Source organism: Hirsutella rhossiliensis (genome assembly GCF_020360975.1).
Source record: "Hirsutella rhossiliensis strain HR02 chromosome Unknown scaffold00014, whole genome shotgun sequence".
NCBI classification, from domain to species: Eukaryota; Fungi; Ascomycota; class Sordariomycetes; order Hypocreales; family Ophiocordycipitaceae; genus Hirsutella; species Hirsutella rhossiliensis.
In genome coordinates, this window is record NW_025408680.1 from 1,530,585 (window position 1) to 1,548,316 (window position 17,732).

The 17,732-nt window shown below is 54.5% G+C and overlaps 4 protein-coding genes across 4 annotated transcripts; 1 reads left to right on the forward strand and 3 right to left on the reverse strand.

Moving 5' to 3' along the window:
* Window positions 1–50: 50 nt before the first annotated feature.
* HRG_10022 (tetratricopeptide repeat domain-containing protein) lies at window positions 51–3,632 on the reverse strand (the record flags this gene model as incomplete). The annotated part of the gene is made up of 10 exons (XM_044868493.1): window positions 51–907; window positions 962–1,681; window positions 1,733–1,929; window positions 1,995–2,009; window positions 2,058–2,202; window positions 2,248–2,491; window positions 2,537–2,606; window positions 2,678–2,820; window positions 2,870–3,170; window positions 3,223–3,632. 10 exons carry the CDS (start codon window positions 3,630–3,632, stop codon window positions 51–53), a joined length of 3,102 nt encoding a protein of 1,033 aa, XP_044716490.1.
* A 4,738-nt stretch (window positions 3,633–8,370) lies between these two features.
* HRG_10023 (uncharacterized protein) lies at window positions 8,371–9,108 on the reverse strand (the record flags this gene model as incomplete). The annotated part of the gene is made up of 3 exons (XM_044868494.1): window positions 8,371–8,572; window positions 8,636–8,995; window positions 9,077–9,108. The coding sequence occupies 3 exons, from the start codon at window positions 9,106–9,108 to the stop codon at window positions 8,371–8,373; spliced, it is 594 nt and encodes a 197-aa protein (XP_044716491.1).
* Window positions 9,109–9,630: 522 nt separating this feature from the next.
* HRG_10024 (NACHT domain-containing protein) lies at window positions 9,631–14,721 on the forward strand (the record flags this gene model as incomplete). Its single annotated transcript, XM_044868495.1, has 10 exons — window positions 9,631–9,780; window positions 9,828–9,901; window positions 9,949–10,240; window positions 10,294–10,611; window positions 10,657–10,831; window positions 10,883–10,909; window positions 10,962–12,245; window positions 12,681–13,909; window positions 13,965–14,502; window positions 14,660–14,721. 10 exons carry the CDS (start codon window positions 9,631–9,633, stop codon window positions 14,719–14,721), a joined length of 4,149 nt encoding a protein of 1,382 aa, XP_044716492.1.
* Window positions 14,722–16,528: 1,807 nt separating this feature from the next.
* Window positions 16,529–17,142, reverse strand: HRG_10025 (uncharacterized protein; the record flags this gene model as incomplete). The annotated part of the gene is made up of 3 exons (XM_044868496.1): window positions 16,529–16,778; window positions 16,832–16,985; window positions 17,082–17,142. 3 exons carry the CDS (start codon window positions 17,140–17,142, stop codon window positions 16,529–16,531), a joined length of 465 nt encoding a protein of 154 aa, XP_044716493.1.
* Between the last annotated feature and the right edge of the window lie 590 nt (window positions 17,143–17,732).

A 17,732-nucleotide genomic window follows, 5' to 3' on the forward strand; every position in this document is an offset into this window, starting at 1 on the left:
GGTCAGCGTGTCGGGATGCTCCTCGCCCAGCACCCTCTTGCGGGTCTCCATCACCTGCACCCCGAGCTCCTCCGCCTCCTTCCACCGCCCTGATTCGAGTACGTCAACGCGAGGTTGGCCATGCTGGTCAGCGTGTCGGGATGCTCCTCGCCCAGCACCCTCTTGCGGGTCTCCATCACCTGCACCCCGAGCTCCTCCGCCTCCTTCCACCGCCCCTGATTCCGGTACGTCGACGCGAGGTTGGCCATGCTGGTCAGCGTGTCGGGATGCTCCTCGCCTAGCACCCTCTTGCAGATACCCAGTTCCTGCACCTCGAGCTCCTCCGCCTCCTTCCACCGCCCCTGATTCCAGTACGTCGACGCGAGGTTGGCCATGCTGGTCAGCGTGTCGGGATGCTCCTCGCCCAGCACCCTCTTGCGGGTCTCCATCACCTGCACCCCGAGCTCCTCCGCCTCCTTCCACCGCCCCTGATTCGAGTACGTCAACGCGAGGTTGGCCATGCTGGTCAGCGTGTCGGGATGCTCCTCGCCCAGCACCCTCTTGCGGGTCTCCATCACCTGCACCCCGAGCTCCTCCGCCTCCTTCCACCGCCCCTGATTCCGGTACGTCGACGCGATGTTGGCCATGCTGGTCAGCGTGTCGGGATGCTCCTCGCCCAGCACCCTCTTGCGGGTCTCCATCACCTGCACCCCGAGCTCCTCCGCCTCCTTCCACCGCCCCTGATTCGAGTACGTCAACGCGAGGTTGGCCATGCTGGTCAGCGTTGAGGGATGCTCCTCGCCCAGCACCCTCTTGCGGGTCTCGACAGCATCTACGCTAAGTTTCTCTGCGTCACTCCATTTTCCCTCGAAATTAAAGTAGCTCGCCACGCAATGAAGCAGGGACGCCTTCGCCTTCTCCCCATCCCCTAGGCCGCCAGTCCCAATCTTCAGCACAGCGTTTGCGTGCGGTAAATACGCACTACACACCGTCCGGTTCTCAAACCTCCCAAAAGGATACATTTGCGATACCGTCAGCAGCGCTTCCCGCCCAAACTCACTCATCTTGCCGTCGTTGACGAGCCACTTTCGAGTCACCAGCTGCACCAGCCGATGGATGTCCAGGTTGCCGCTCTTCTCCTTTGAAATGAGACTGAAGGCCTTTAGTAGCCCAACAGATTTTGTCAGCTCCAGATTGTTCTTCGGACCTCCGTTGCGTTCCTGTGCACCGTAGTGCGACAGAAACGACATCGGAATGCCCTGCCGGTCGAACAAGCTCATCAGCGAAAGACAATTGCCCGCTAATGCATCCTGTTCCTTAATCTGTCGGAACGAGAGCATCCACGTCTGCGCTACCGCCTGTGGAGCCTCCGAGTCCCGTCCGATCGTCTCGAACTCCGCGCTCAGCAGGTCGACGATGTTTTTGTCACTCTCGCTGAGCAGCCCGAGATACGATTCGATAGAAACGCTATTCTCCCGAATGAAAGCAGCCGCCTGGACGAGCGCGAGCGGTAGGTACTCTAGGCGCGAGGATAGTATTGATAGTTCAATCGGGTTGACCCTAGAGGTAGCCTTGTCATCTTCCTTAAGTCTTGTTTGGAGCAGCTCAATCGACTCCTCCTCGTCCATTTTGCGAACCTCCACGATACGGGTCGATTTGGTCAGCTTCACGGCTGCTTGCTTGTTCCTGGTTGTCGCGAGCACTGTTCCGTGACCACATTCGGGTATGAATTGTCCAAACTTTTCGATGCTACTGGAGCCGCTACCGATAGCGCCGAAGAGGAGCTGCGCGTCGTCGGCGTTGTCGAGAACCATGAGCCACCGCCCATTTTCCTTTTTCCCCAGCCATCCCTTCACCAGTGGCAGCACATCCGATTTAGGATCATCATGGCCGGGAACTTGGCATTCTTGCGCGATGGAAGCAAATGACTGACGGAATCGCTCCGCGTTGCTTGCGTGAACCCAAAACACGGAAACTTCAGGACAGGCTTCCTGCAGCAATAAACGTATGCCAACACAATTTGCGTTTTTCTGCGCTTGTCAGCACGCTTGCCATGGAACGGGCATAATATGACGCACCCAACTCCGCCCAGACCGTGCAGCGCCACTCTGGGTTGCGACCCTGCGGCTCCAGGGCGCTGACCGAAACCCAGCTGCTGCTTGAGGTCTTCTGAGATGTTGGATCGTCCGACGAAGTCTTGATTCTTATTGTATGGCACAAGGACTGATGCTTTTAGTTTAAGCCAGCAAGTTCTTACCTCTTACTTACACTTCGCGTTAAGTGCCTGCCGTCGACGACGCCCCGTCACCGCCCGTCGAGCAAGGCCCCTCAGCCTCTCGCAGGCCTTATCATACTCGGGGTCATTGGGCCTAAACTTAACCATGCCCGAATGTGACCGCGCGACGGCACAGATGTGCTCCGGTCCGTCCTCCCACGGACGGCAATGGGTCGCTGAGGATTTGGTGACGAGCACCTTCAGCGGTCCTGACATGGCCCAGTTGCCACTCTCATCCTGGACGAATCAGTTGGGCACTATGATAGAAGAGCCATGACAGACCTGTTCAGCCGTTGGTGATTGCATCGTCTCGTAGAAACAGACAATTTCGGATTCACCTCGGCCCTGAGTGCTTTGTGGAAATCGCGCTGCTGGATGCTTAGAATCTGCGAATTGATGCGACTAATCGATTCAACAAGGAACCGATTCGGCCCGTCTCCGACCATGGGGATAAGAAAGCTGATATCCATGCCGTCGTGTGGAACGCCGAAGAAGACGATGCCATACACAGCCTCTAAGAGCTTCTTATCGTCCTCTTGCTCCGACTTTGCCAGAGTAATGAGCATCTACAGAACACATCAGCCAATGACAAGACAATAGAAGCGGTGGTATTACCTGTTTCAAGATCAGTCCTCCCAGGCTGTGGGCAATGAAGATAATAGGCTTTCTTTGCGCAGAAGAGGCCAACGGAAGGAGGCTGTTGTGGAATGCCGTTGCCAAGTCTTCCAGGTTATCGGTGTTTTGGCTCTCCGCAACCGCCGACCCGTACCCACATGTCATCACGCGCGCCATATGCCCCTCGGTAGCCTCGCTCTTGAGATCGTACGGCAGGGCGTCTCGCAGCCACATATGCTCCCCGCCTCTCTCTTTGAAAGAGCCAAACGCGTGGCCCCCGAGGCCCGATATAGCAACGACACTAGGATGATTAGCACGCGCCGTTGCAAGGAGCCAGCCGGGTCCCTCCTTACTCGATTCTGTGGTCCTTGTCGGGCGGTGCGAAGAGTGTCGTCATGCCGACAAAGTCGTCGTCCAGCGTGAGGACTTGGAGGCGCGCCCCCGAAGAGTTGGTCAGATCCAGGGGTATCAAAAGTACGGCAGGGGTATCTCGGCAGGTAACGGTGCCCGACGACGAACGGCCATGGATCTCTCGTGCGAGTGATTTGACAGTCAGGTGTGAATCGCGTTCCTGGAGGAAGGACCGCAAACGGGCGAGATCCCACTCGCGAGGAACACCGCGGACACGGAACGTCTTGTCATATTTCGCTGGCTTCCCCTCGATGCGCGCTGGACCTGGTAGCAAACGATTGCGCACCAAGAAGATGGATAAGGTGGCGACTAGCAAGAGGAGAAAGACATGGCTAGCGTCGACGAGGCCCATAATAGGCGCGCGGACATGAGTGGGGGAGTGGGCCACACTAGAAGAACATGCGTGCAGGTAAAGCTCCAGTCTGTTCTGTTATTGATCTGACGCGAAGATTGAAGATTGAAGAATAACGTGGCCGTCGTGACAGACTTACGCGGGGTACGGTAAGGTTATGCCGCAGGAAGCAACGTGGGTGGTTAGTTTCCATTCGTTGGAGTTGGTCGTCAGCTGCGTGAGGGCAGCAGCCCTGGGGCGCAGCCTCGCTGATGGATTCACCAGTATGCAAGCTCCTGCCAGCCTCATCCGCCCCTCCCTCATCCATTTCCCTTCCGTTCCCCCCTTTTACTGTCCACGTTACAGCGGGGGGTGTGGGGATGTGTGGTCATCTTTTAAGGCGCGAAAAGAAAGTCACAGAAACGAAGGAAAGGGGGAGGGGAGAAGATTTCATAGAAGCGCATCACTGGGGGAATGATCTTCCAACTTAAGCGTTGCTATCTCCTGAGCCTGATGGGTAGGGCGCCAAGCTACCAGGGCTTGCTGCGCGGGGCGCGAAAAGCTGCGTTCGCAGACTCTAGCGCACGCAGTCGGTTGCCGCCTATGATACATAGACATACCTCCCAGGAACTTATCGGTGAATTTATTCTCCGAGTCCGATATGGTCTTCCACGAACGCGTTTCCAACGCGTAACTGCCTCATGCCACGCCCCACTTATTTCGCATTCCGTTCCTCAGCAGCTCCATGAGCTGGTGTCCCTACACTGACGGTTCATAGAGCGAGGACGGCGCCTGCTGGTATGGGCACTCGTTGTGGCTGAGTCCTGATGAAGTGGCCTACAGCAGTGGTCGGATTCCACTCACCGAGGTGTACGACTCAGAGGTTGAGGGCACCCTAAATGGACTGTCGGCGATGGTGTGGAGACTGGCCGGTGTAAAGTACCAAGTGTTGGTTCTCTTTGATCGTCGCTCAGAGACAGCATAGTGCCTCGGGGCCACATGTGTTGGCAGGCGCATCACAATATGTACAGAACAGCAGACACGACCTTATCCCTCCATAGCCCTGATGCCACCAATAGCCTTCCCAAACGCTTTGATGATTGGCCCATAAAGCATCTCCGGATCATTCGGTGACCCGACAAAGAGCCCGTCCCAGTAAGAGAACAAAATCCCCCGCAACTCTCGGCACAGAGGCTTGACGCAATCGAACTGCGGTTGCGGAAACTCTTCCAGAATATCTTCAAATCCATCAACATGCATATACCCCCGTTTGGCGCCCGCGATCTCTCGATAACTGCCGGAGTACCACTTTGTCAATAGACTCGGTGTAGGCTGCTCCTTCTGGTTGCGCAGAAATTTCCAACCACGACGATTACACAGCCAGAGGAGCACATAGAAGAACGACTCCAGATCATGCCGGTAGGTGTGAGAGATCCCTTGCAGGACCTCAATTGCCATGAACTCCATCGTGCCTGTGCGACAGCGCGCCCCGCTGCGCCCGCTGCCCAGCTCTTTGGCAAGATCCAGGTCAATTAGCATGCCTATGTGGCCATTCGTTTTGCAGTCGGTGATGATGATGTTGTTCTCGGAAATGTCCCGGTGCAGGATGTTGCCTTTGAGGTATAGGGACCTGTGTGCCTTGATCGTGTCGCGGAGAGCCCCCAGGAGCTCCGATATCTTTTCGTACTTGTGGATCGCTCGGCCTGCTGGGGAGATCACTAGACATCGAAAGACTCGATTATCATAGCGTCCGTTGTTGGAAACGAGCAGGCTCGTGCCTTGAGCTTCCTCTACATCGTACGTAACCTCGTTTTGCCTTTGGCTCGACCTTTGACTGTTGGATCTTGATCGCTTAGAGGGTTTCTGACCGACATCCATCGACTTGCGCTTTCTTAACGGCCTGTTAGCGATGCTTAAGCCAGGAAGTTCGCTGAATGACCGAGAAAGGGCACTGGGAGGCTGAGGCCGGGAGAAAGACAGCGAAAAAGTCGACGCAGTGCTTGGAAGACCTCGGAAGGAGTAAGGCTTCGTGAATGTCAAGCCTGATCGCATATCATTGATGCTGGTTATGCGACGATGGCCGATCAACTCAGCAATTCCCTCGACTCCTCTTTGACGGGCCAATCTGAGAAGATCTGCCTCTGGCTTTCGCCTGTCGGACGTCCATGAAAACTTGGCCACACAACTCCAATCCTTAGGGTCCAGAGGCTTCGTGAGATAGCAAGACATCCCACGGGTGGCAATTGCCCGTTGACGGGTGAAAGACTGCGACTCCAATCGTAACCTCGTCCGGCCTGAAGCCCCGTCCTGTTCAATGTGTATCAAGCAACTGTCGTCATCCAGCTCCGTAAATGTGCCCAAGCCCAGTTATTCGTCATTCATCATCGTGTAGCCAGCAACCACCTGTATGAACCGTTCTGGCTTCTCATGGATATCGAACGCGCCAGGACTGTAACATCCCGAACGGTCAAATACCCAAACTTCCATCTCGCGCCCGCAGATTGTAAACGCGTGAACGTACCGACGTGTTGGTTGGCAGGAGAAAACGTCTCGCACGTATCGGCCAAGCTGGAGAAGCGTCGCTTTTTTGTTATTATTGGATGCCTTGAGCTCACCGATCACGTCAACATCTCCCCAGTCGTGCGCGGCGTCTGGCGACTGCCCATTCTTTCGCTTGACAAAGAGATCGATTTGTCGCTGAGCTTCAGCACCGACAAGGTCCTTCGGGTTCGTGGTCGAATAATAGCGGCGTGGTTCCTCCGAGAAGAAGTCTTCCTGGAGTCGGAACCACCAGTCCAGAACTTCGGCCTGTACGGGCGGGTCAGGAAGGTCGGCCCACTCGCCATCGGCGTGATGGTCCTTCATCGCCTCATAGGCGTCCAAGGCACGGCGTGTCCAGTCTTTACCCTCAAAGTATTTCTCAAAGAATCCTTCCACGTCGCGATATGTGCAGAATCTGATCTCCTCAAAGACTTTTCTCTCCACCACCTGACGTGTCTGTTCGGCGCCTTGCTGGGAAGCAGAAGAATGGGTGATGGGCGTACTGTCGAATGTTGCAGGAACACTTGCAGGAGGCGTTACTCGGGTGAGCGTGGTATTGAGATCGAGTACGGCGCTCCAGATCTCAGAGTCGGGCGCCTCTTGAATGACAAGTTTCACAAGAGGACGGTAGTAGTTATAGTTAAAATCCCCTCTTTGGATATGTCCAAAGAGAAGCGCTAGCTCAGAGGCTACGTTGCGACTGCTGATTTTCGACTGAAGAATGAAAGCTGCTTCTGTTCCCATCAAGCTAGTCAGGAGACGAGATACTGCTTTTTGGCGATCATCTGCAGAGCCGTCGACAGCGACATCATGCGAACCGGAGATTGATACATAGGGCTCCTCTGCATCCTGAAGTGACTTCTTTAGATGGTCCAGAGAGCTGCCCAAGGGGTGGCGCGCGATTATGTCGCCATCGTGTTCCGACAGAGCAGCCGTTTAATCCGGCGCCACGCAGACAGCGCGACGACGCTGCAGTGGAGTGATAAACAGGCACAGCGGACACCCACAAGCGAGGTAGGATATCATGGGAAGGCTGCACAGATGCAAATTCGGGGGACCGCAGAGTATAGGAAAGCGTTTGAAAGCGCTGAGGTAGAGTGGGAGGGTTGATGGGGGACGCCAGCTGTCGAGCAACAAGCCAAGTTGGGTCGCGTCCGCGTTTCCCCCGAGCAGAAGTATCTTTGCACGCGGGTATGGTGCAAGAGGTACTTCCTCGCCCCAGGCGAGGAGGCGCTGCCTGACTTGCATTATGTACATAGAGCGATCCCGATACAAGCATCCGGAGGGGCCGAATATGCATGAGCAAAGCACTCTACGGAACCATGGGATAGGTACATAGTATTCTCTGCACCGTGTCAGGAGCCCCCAGAGCCTCAACTAAAGATTCGCCACGTACAGGATTACCATTTCCACGGTCCAAGGTCAAGCTCTGATGCATATCTTTTTCCATCATCGCAGGCTCTCCAGGAAAGTACAGTGCAAGCTTCATTCCTGATTCTTGGATACGAAGAACTGGGGCACTCGATTCACGGACCTGTCGCACTGTACGCCCTGTACTTTTGCTGTGCATTGCCTACAATATCTACCTAGGTATCCATAGACAGCAGGCACAAGTGCCGCCCTGAGACTATCGCGACACCAGAGAAAACGCAAAACCACACCGCCTTGACGTGTTCAACCAAGTCTGCTAACAGTAAACACAAAAGCACTCGGTTTGGCTTTGAGGCGTGTCCAGGCACCAGCAGCCAACTTGTTAACTCTATTAGTTACTTCGTACGTCCCCACTCACGTGCACCTCCACTTGGTAGATACATAGGTAAGTAGGTATCCACTACTCAGCAAGGGCATCATTTATTTATTGCACCCTCTAGAAATGATTCAAGATGTTTTGGAGCCGTTTCTTTTTGTACCCTACGGTCACGACCCAGTTCTAGACAAAAACACAAAGAATGCCAAAACGATGAGCCCGGCGGCAACACGGGGTGCCGAAATATAGAGAAGATGGTGAAGCCGTAAGACGCAGACTGGAATGCGTCGTTGCTGGTGAGGGACTTGGTTGCGAGCCCGACCTGCATGGCGGTCAGGACAACAGCGATATAGACCGTCGTCCCGGCTAACCAGGCAAAATTGTCCCGAAAGAAGACGCCGTACTGATCCCAGCGAGGCGTGTAGCCACGAAGTGGAGTTCGCCAGAGACTGTATATCTTGTTCAACCGACTCAGCGAAGCTCGCCGTAGTAGAACCGCGCGTCGATGTTTGGGTAGATGTGCTCTGTATGCAGCTCCTGGACGAACGTCCTCCAGCTGGGCCATGGAACTTCTATGGGAAGCAGATGCTTCTCCTTCGCAACTAGGAAGTCGCTCTCGTAAGAAATCAGTGCGGCGTAGGAGAGGAGGAAGCCGAGCGCACGCTGCCTAAGTCTGCTCCGCTCGCACACGTTGGTAGTGCCATGGAAACCGACGTCCTCGTCCGAGCAGTCGTGCTCTTGTCCGCAGGAGAGGTACTCGTGCCAGAAGCGCGGCTCGAGAAGGAACCGCGGGATAGGTTTGAGGAATATCCAGCTCGTCGTCCAGACGAGATGCATGTCCATCTGCTCCGTGACGATGACTTCTCGGCCGACCAGCAACTGGTGGTGCAGCGGACGCGGCGGCATGGGCCGGCCGGCGAGCCACGGCCACCCATGAATGCTGGTCAGCCGGCGCAAGTTGAGCTCCTTCTCGATGCAGGTCGTGACATGGCGAGCGGGGGCGGCCAGATCGTCGGACTCCGTGCGGTACGACGCGGGCAAGAGCGACAGTAGCTGGTCGTTTTCGTGTCGAAACGCGTCGGCGCCATCCTTGTCCCTGTGCTCCAGAAGACGGATGGAGCATGGGGGTGTCTGTTAGAGGAGCCGTTAGCTCAAACGTGACCCCAGTGAGACGGACACTACAAGGGCATTACTTGAATCCACTGCCATCCTATTCCGTCTCCGTTACGAGTCGTCAGCCATCGCGAAAGCTCTAACAACCCAATATTAAAAATAAATGATACAATGCTATCTGTGGCAGATTGGACACGATGTGTTTGGAAGATATATCACGGCGCCGCCGCTCGCTTTTGGCAGGATCATAGGCGGTATGCGCACTCTTGTGTCGCATGAACATGCAGGAAGGATGATTGGTTGCGGGAGCCTGTGTTGAAGCACCGTGGCGCATTACCACGGAAGAAAAGCAGCAGCGGCTTTTCAGCTCGATGCTGCATCTCGCTCGAAAAGGAAATCTCACCGCTTCAAGCTGGTCTGTCCCCGCGATTTGACCGAGCCGAGCTGCCCCCTCGTATTCTGTCTGAGCGAAGACCTTGCTCAAATGGCGGTCTTTCGACTTGAGTTACGTGTCCGTCGTTCATATCCCAGCGTTCCTGTCCCCCGCTACCGCTTAACGTGATAGCAGCGACAGCCCCACGCATCTACGCAAATCCCACAGACCTCTCCGTGGTACGGATGGATTGGGTGCGATCCGGACTAGTCCTTCTAGCTGGCGTCGCCGGTGCCATATACCTTTGGTTGGCGAAAAATAAGGAAAATACGCGACCGCAGCCTGCAGTCGGGCAGGGGCATTCCACTAGCGAGTCGTCGCCAGAGAGGAAAAAGGTTTGTGGACTCGACGCTTGACGTAGCGGCATATTCATCCCGCGTAGGATCGTCCCCGACCGCCTCTCGAGATATTGTATCCTGGGCCGACCGACTTCAGCAACGACGATACTGAAATTGAGTAGGTCCTCGAATTATTTCAAGGGAATGTCGATCTAACCAGCGCAGCATCGTTGCCGTACATGGCCTCGGGTCAAACGTTGACTGGTCCTGGACATGGAAGGACGACGAAAAGTGTATCAACTGGCTTCGAGACCCCGGCATGCTGCCTGCGAAGGTGCCCAAATCGAGGATTATCGCGTACAACTACGAGTCGAGATGGCATGCGGACGCGCCGAAGACGCGCCTCCAGCTCTGCGGAGAGGAGCTCGTGCATAGCCTACACTTGTTTCGCGACGGCGCCCCTGACCGGCCGATTGTATTCGTCGGCCATAGCCTAGGTGGAAATGTCATCGTACATGTGAGCTGCTGTGCATACTCTTGCTATGCTCTTGGCTAATCTCGACGTCGTAGGCCCTCCTGCACGCCCGCGACGAGGAGAATTACAAGCACTTGCCGATGGCGACTGTCGGTCTAGTCTTTCTGGGCACTCCTTTTCGGGGCACGAAGTGGCAACCCTTCGTCGATTCCCTCGCGCAGCTTATGGGATCAGCAGGCTCGCACCGCGGTATCACCAGGGAGCTCGGTTTCGACGGGCCTGAGCTATTGGACAGGTTGCATCGCTTCTGCCGGCTGCGCAATAGTCTGTCCACACCCGTCTCCTGTTTCAGCGAACTCTACGAAACGGACTACGGGCGACGGCTTGGGGTTAGCGGAGTGGCAAAGGGAATGGTACGTAGGAGCCGTCCACGCCAGCGCCTGTACTCACATCCTTAGATCGTGGAAGAGGCGTCCGCTTGCATCCCAGGCCTTGACAGATATGCCCTCCAGACGGATCACCTGAAGATAAATAAATATCAAGGCCCAACCGACCGCTCATTCGAGAGGGTCTCAGCTGTGATCTCCGAAATGTGCCGTGGTGCGAAGGATGTCGTTCGACGTCGGCATGATCGTGTGTGTTCTCGTTCCTTTGACTCATGCTCCTCGCTAACCCTGTTGATAGCAAGGGAAATCGTTACCGATAATAGAAGTAAGTCCCGTCATTGGCTATATTCGCTTATCCTTTCTGACAGACCTCCAAGGCGCATTGAAGCACAAGCCTGAGGCCGAAACCTGTCTCGTTGACCTCTTCGTGACCGACCCGCTCGAGGACAAAATGAACTTGAAGCGCAAGAAAGGAGACCGCGCTCGCGGCACTTGCGAGTGGATACTCGGCACAGAAGCTCTCACTGCTTGGCTTGGCCCCAGTCAGACGGAGCTCACGGAGAGCCAGGCGACCAATGTTCTGTGGCTCCGTGGGTACCCGGGGACGGGAAAATCCACCATGGCTATATTCCTCACCGAGGCGCTGTCGGCGGCTTTCTCTGCCACATACGGGAAAACCTTGGCTTACTTTTTCTGCGACTCCGGCTTCGGGACGCGGAAGACGGCCACGTCAGTCGTCAGAGGGCTTCTCCTCCAACTCGTCCAGCAACACCCGCAGCTTCTCGACTATGTCTTGCCAAAGTACAACGAGCGCAGGGCGAAGCTGTTCGAATCGTTCGACGCTCTCTGGACAATATTCATGGCCGCGGCGGCGGACCAGCACACCGGTCAAAAATACTGTATCATTGACGCCTTGGATGAATGTGATCAAGAATCGCAAAAGATCCTGTTGCGACAGTTACAAGAAACCTTTCAGAGCCAGCATGCCCCGTCAAACCTCCGGATATTGATCACCAGTCGGCCGTATCCCGAGATCCGCGAATACTTGGAAATATTTGCCAATGAGGACTTGGCTTCCTTCCCCGAGGCAAAGCAAGATATTGATCGATGTATCCAGGAAAGAGTGGCAAATTTGGCCGAGAGGAAACGCTATACAGACAAGGTTAAAGGACGAGTCGGCGACATCCTCAGAGACAAGGCTGACGGAACTTTTCTCTGGGTTGGCTTAGCCTGCAACGAGCTCGAGGATGTCCCTTCGAAGGACGCTATCCCAGTCTTAGAGGGGATGCCCAAAGGGCTTCATTCGCTCTACAAGAGGCTTCTCCATACAGCCCTTGAACGGGACACGGCCAAAGCCGATGATGTCCGACTAATCCTGAGCTTCGTTGCTGTGTGTCTGCGTCCATTAAGCGTCTTGGAACTCTCTGAAGCTTGCCAACTACACATGAACGAAGACGACGCAGAGACCCGAGCCCAGTTCACGCGAGAGCACGTCGAGTCTTGTCGCCTGATGGTCATCATCCAAGATGAAAAAGTGCTCTTGTTGCATCAGTCGGTGAAGGACTTTTTAGCCGAGGCTGGGGCCGATCATTTCATCAACGAGCTCAAGGCACATGCTCGCCTTGCCCATCGCTGTGTTGATCTTCTGATCAAGGAATTCCGTGATAAGAAGCAATCACCTACCCACTTCTCAGAGTATGCAACCGAGGAATGGGCCAATCATGCGCGCAAGGCGCAGTCAAGATTCGAGGTCAAGTCTTCGCAAGCGGACTTCTTCGAAACTAATTCTCTGTCTCGGGAGCACTGGCTAAGTTCATATCGTCGCAGCCTTCCCAAGTGGATGGAACCGATTCCACCGCAATTCTCCATTTTTCATGTGGCTGCAAAGTGGGGGGTTCCCGCTCTAGCGGACTATGCCTCTCGCTCAGATGATCAACATGATGGGGCAAGGGAGATAGTCTGTCCTGTTGATTGCGTCGATGCCTCTGGCGTAACACCACTCGAGTGCGCTACTATGTCGGAATATCCAAGTGCTGTTTCTGTCCTGCTGGATCTGGGAGGGACAGTAACCGCGCGAGTGACACAGACTGCGGCAGGAAATCTTGGGAATGGCAAGGAAGTGATGACGCTCCTTCTCGACCGTCGGGGAGACCAGATCACCATCACGGACGAGGTGGTCAAGGCTGCGGCGGGAAATTTCAGGAATGGCAAGGAAGTGATGGCGCTGCTTCTCGACCGGCGAGGAGACCAGATCACCATCACGGACGGGGTGGTCAAGGCTGCAGCAGGAAACGAAGATGAAGGCAAGGAAGTGATGGCGCTCCTTCTCGACCGGCGGGGAGACCAGATCACCATCACGGACGAGGTGGTCAAGGCTGCGGCGGGAAATTCTTGGAATGGCAAGGAAGTGATGGCGCTGCTTCTCGACCAGCGAGGAGACCAGATCACCATCACGGACGAGGTGGTCAAGGCTGCGGCGGGAAATTCTGGGAATGGCAAGGAAGTGATGGCGCTCCTTCTCGACCGGCGAGGAGACCAGATCACCATCACGGACGAAGTAGTGAAGGCTGCGGCAGGAAATTTCGGGAATGGCAAGGAAGTGATGGCGCTCCTTCTCGACCGGCGGGGAGACCAGATCACCATCACGGACGAGGTGGTCAAGGCTGCGGCGGGAAATTTCAGGAATGGCAAGGAAGTGATGGCGCTGCTTCTCAACCGGCGAGGAGATCAGATCACCATCACGGACGAGGTGGTCAAGGCTGCGGCGGGAAATTCTGGGAATGGCAAGGAAGTGATGACGCTCCTTCTCGACCGGCGGGGAGACCAGATCACCATCACGGACGAAGTAGTGAAGGCTGCGGCAGGAAACGAAGATGAAGGCAAGAAAGTGATGGCGCTCATTCTCGACCGTCGGGGAGACCAGATCACCATCACGGACGAGGTGGTCAAGGCTGCGGCGGGAAATTCAAGGAATGGCAGGGAAGTAATAGCGCTCCTTCTCGACCGGCAAAGAGACCAGATCACCATCACGGACGAGGTGGTCAAGGCTGCGGCGGGAAATTCTGGGAATGGCAAGGAAGTGATGGCGCTCCTTCTCGACCGGCGGGGAGACCAGATCACCATCACGGACGAGGTGGTCAAGGCTGCGGCAGGAAACGAAGATGAAGGCAAGAAAGTGATGGCGCTCATTCTCGACCAGCGAGGAGACCAGATCACCATCACGGACGAGGTGGTCAAGGCTGCGGCGGGAAATTCTGGGAATGGCAAGGAAGTGATGGCGCTCCTTCTCGACCGGCGGGGAGACCAGATCACCATCACGGACGAGGTGGTCAAGGCTGCGGCGGAATGGCAAGGAAGTGATGGCGCTGCTTCTCGACCAGCGAGGAGACCAGATCACCATCACGGACGAGGTGGTCAAGGCTGCGGCGGGAAATTCTGGGAATGGCAAGGAAGTGATGGCGCTCCTTCTCGACCGGCGAGGAGACCAGATCACCATCACGGACGAAGTAGTGAAGGCTGCGGCAGGAAATTTCGGGAATGGCAAGGAAGTGATGGCGCTCCTTCTCGACCGGCGGGGAGACCAGATCACCATCACGGACGAGGTGGTCAAGGCTGCGGCGGGAAATTTCAGGAATGGCAAGGAAGTGATGGCGCTGCTTCTCAACCGGCGAGGAGATCAGATCACCATCACGGACGAGGTGGTCAAGGCTGCGGCAGGAAACGAAGATGAAGGCAAGGAAGTGATGGCGCTCATTCTAGACCAGCGAGGAGACCAGATCACCATCACGGACGAGGTGGCGGAGGCCGCGGCAACATGTGGTCAGCACGGAGTTCTCAACCTCTTATCTCAGAATGGTCTCGTCTCCGTTCGAGAGGAATGGCGTTGTATTGCAAACTTTTACAACGCCGCAACAGCAGGTGATGTTTCCCGTATCGAGCAGCTCCTCTGTACAGGAACTATGCCAGATACAAGAAATATCAGGGCGCAAACCCCTTTATGGATTGCGGCGAGGAATGGACACGATACGGTCGTCAATGTTCTGGTGCAAAGGACAGACGTGGACGTCAACTCAAGGTCAATTACCGGGAGATCACCTCTGTTCTGGCCATCTTGGTGTGGTATGGAACGAATTGTGACTATCCTGATAGACGCTGGTGCGGATCCGCACCTCGTGGATGAGAATGGAGACACAGCAGTCACTGTGGCAAGACGGAAAGGGCATGAGAAAGTCGCCAAGATACTTGAACGGTCTGGAGAGCTAGCTTGAATTCGACACAAGAAGTACTGGTAACTGTCGGAGAGACCGATACGAAAAATGCATAGTGTAGGGGTTATGATGTGAGTGTATTGTGAAGTGTGTCGATGTGTGTCTGTGTCGCGGGCTGTACCCAGTATGGTGGACTACGGTGAAGGAAATAGACAACAAGCATGAAAGGGTTTTCTGCCTTGATGCACGGGGGGTCGACGGACCAGAGCCTGTCCACGTCGAAGATGAGATTCTCTCCCGATTCACATGCTCGGCTTCGCAAGTAGCCGTAAAGCCCGCTCGAGGCCAATCTCATGGGACGGTGTACGCGGAGGGGCTGACGGGAAGTCACCGCGAAGATCCGTTCAATTCTCGAGGCCATGCCTGTTTGTCTTTCGACAACTTATTCTCCAGATTGGTGGTCCGTCTTCGACTATGGGTAGTGTACACAGTCAACTGGCCAGTTGAGAGAGCGGTCGAGTAGTGGACTGTGGCCAAGGCTTCTCAGCAAGTCCCGACGGGACGAAGAGAAGGGGACAAGGGAAGTAACTCGCCTGTGCACAGCACATGCAGAGGCCCCCAAAAGGTTGGAAGTTGCGATCACCGCGTAGTACGGTCGACTTCCAAAATATCTTTCGAAGCGGCCACGAAAGGCCAAGCTCCAAGAGTGCTCTAAGCAGAAGGGGAAAACCCCTCGTCTCCATGTCCTCTGGCTGTGACACTGTCATGTGTGGTGTGGGTGGCGATGGCAACCTGCTTTTTGTATACCTAATACAGCTTGATTTACGATAAACGATTGTGACAGTAACATCTCTCGTACTTAAAAAGGCACCGCTCTGTTTGCAATTCGAGGTGATTTGACAACAACCCTGCTCGAACATATCTATATAAACCGTTCATTCTCCCCTAGTCCGACGCGGGGGAGGGGAGTCCCGCCTTGTGGACCTCCGGCGGGATGGCCTGCGTCGTCGAAAAGACTCTTTGTGTCTATCGTATGTATGATCTCGGCGTTGTGTCCGTTCTTGGTCTTGCCGGCGGTAGCTCGCCGTTTCAACTCTGTCGAGTCTGACTATATGTTATAGCATGATCCGGATGACGGCAAGAGTAGTGTGGCTTACAATTTCGTGACAGCGTAAGCACAAGCGAGCGCTGCTGATAGCTTGAAGAATGCCATTTCTCAAGGAAGACACAAGAAGACGTGGGTTTATAGAGATTTAGCAACAATCTGGCGTAGAGAAGCTTTTTAATAGCCGAAAAATATTATGTTGAGATTAATTTTAACGTCTTTATATTTTTATTTAAAGTCTCTTAAATTGAGTCAAAAAAAACTTCTCATATAGTGTTTGCGGCTCGGGACATCTGCTGCCTTAATCCAGCCGAGGTCTGCGTACTACTAATGGAACCACACAGTATATGGAAATAACGTATGCGTACTTGCAGGGACTCTGGAGCATTGGAAAGGGGCTATAGAACACTTACCCCGCGCTCGTTTGAGAGGCAGTAGTGGGAGCTCAGTGTCGTACTTGTTCATATTGAGGATTAGTGAAAGAACGGAAGAGGAAGGTTTTGCTGCCGCAGACCTACTACAAGGCTCACGAGAGTACATATAACATACACAGTCCACTTAGAGTTAAAAGAATAATATACATAAATCCTTATTGCACAAAGTCATTGACTGTCGCTGGTGCTTTCGCCTGCTACCCCGCGCGAGATGATTGCATATCAATATCTTCGACACCTTCACCCCCAAGGGAAAGGAGTACAAACGACTTCATAAGCTCCTTCAGGCTCGTCTTGAGGCTGTGCAGCTCCCTCATCATGTCTTCAGCGGTTTGTGATCGCTTGAGTACCTCACTGATCCCGTCTTGCACGTACCCAACTCGCATGTTTCCCGTCGAAACGGCAAGCTCCAGGGCGTCTAGGCGAGACGATATGTTATTCAACAACCTAAGCCATGTCAATAAGCTGCTATTAAATCATAATATGTTGCCGAAACTCACCATTTTGTGTCATCGTTAGTAGACTTCCCGTACTGGAAGGGCGAATCATATACCGACAAATTGCGGTTATCAGGAAATAGCACGTCGTTCTGAGAATGAAGGCCGCTGAAGTCGAACCACGAGGCTTGGGGGTCCAAAGCCAACTGGCCAAGTGCTGCGGGTTCCGAAGACGTTGTAGACGGGGAGCTTGAGGCAACGGTGGAGGTATCATTATCTAGCTGGGGAACCTCCGCTACTGGACTGCTCTTACGCCGATCGGCAGCTTGTGAATCGCCCCGGAGGTCGTTTGTGCCACAAGAAAAGTAATCCATGATGGAAGGGCTCGTGTGTGGATGCGCTCAATGAAGTTGGGTGGTGAAAGTTGTTAAAGAATGCGGCAACAAAGTCTTAATAAGGCTGCCAACTCTCAAATAAAAGCGAAAGGGGGGATTTGGAGGACAAGAATGAAAGAGGAATAGCTATAAGCGCCGACGGGTGGTTAAATCTAGTGTACTTCTTCGCAACTTAGCTGGGCCATGACGGGATGCAGCGCTTGTCTGGAGTACAAAAACGACAGATTGGACCTGTTGACCATGCAGGATGTCATACTACATCCACCTGCGAGACACAAGCAGGCAGCAAAGAAATGATGCGAGTTAATCGGTTGATCTCCTTAGCCGCGAGTCTACTTTGGCAGGCCAAGGCCTTCCATACCATATGCCTTACATCTCCTCTCACCACCCTTAAGGCGGGGCAGTCTGAGCTATCAACTGTGTTGGTCCTCTCCTCGCCACTACGTCGTGCTGACGCCTAGTGTAGCTCTGGCCATCCGCTATATAGATATGTGTGCTGGCCATCTTCCTAAGCAGTCGAGAACAGCCCTCAAATTTGGTGCACGGCTGCTAATAACGCTCGGATTGAT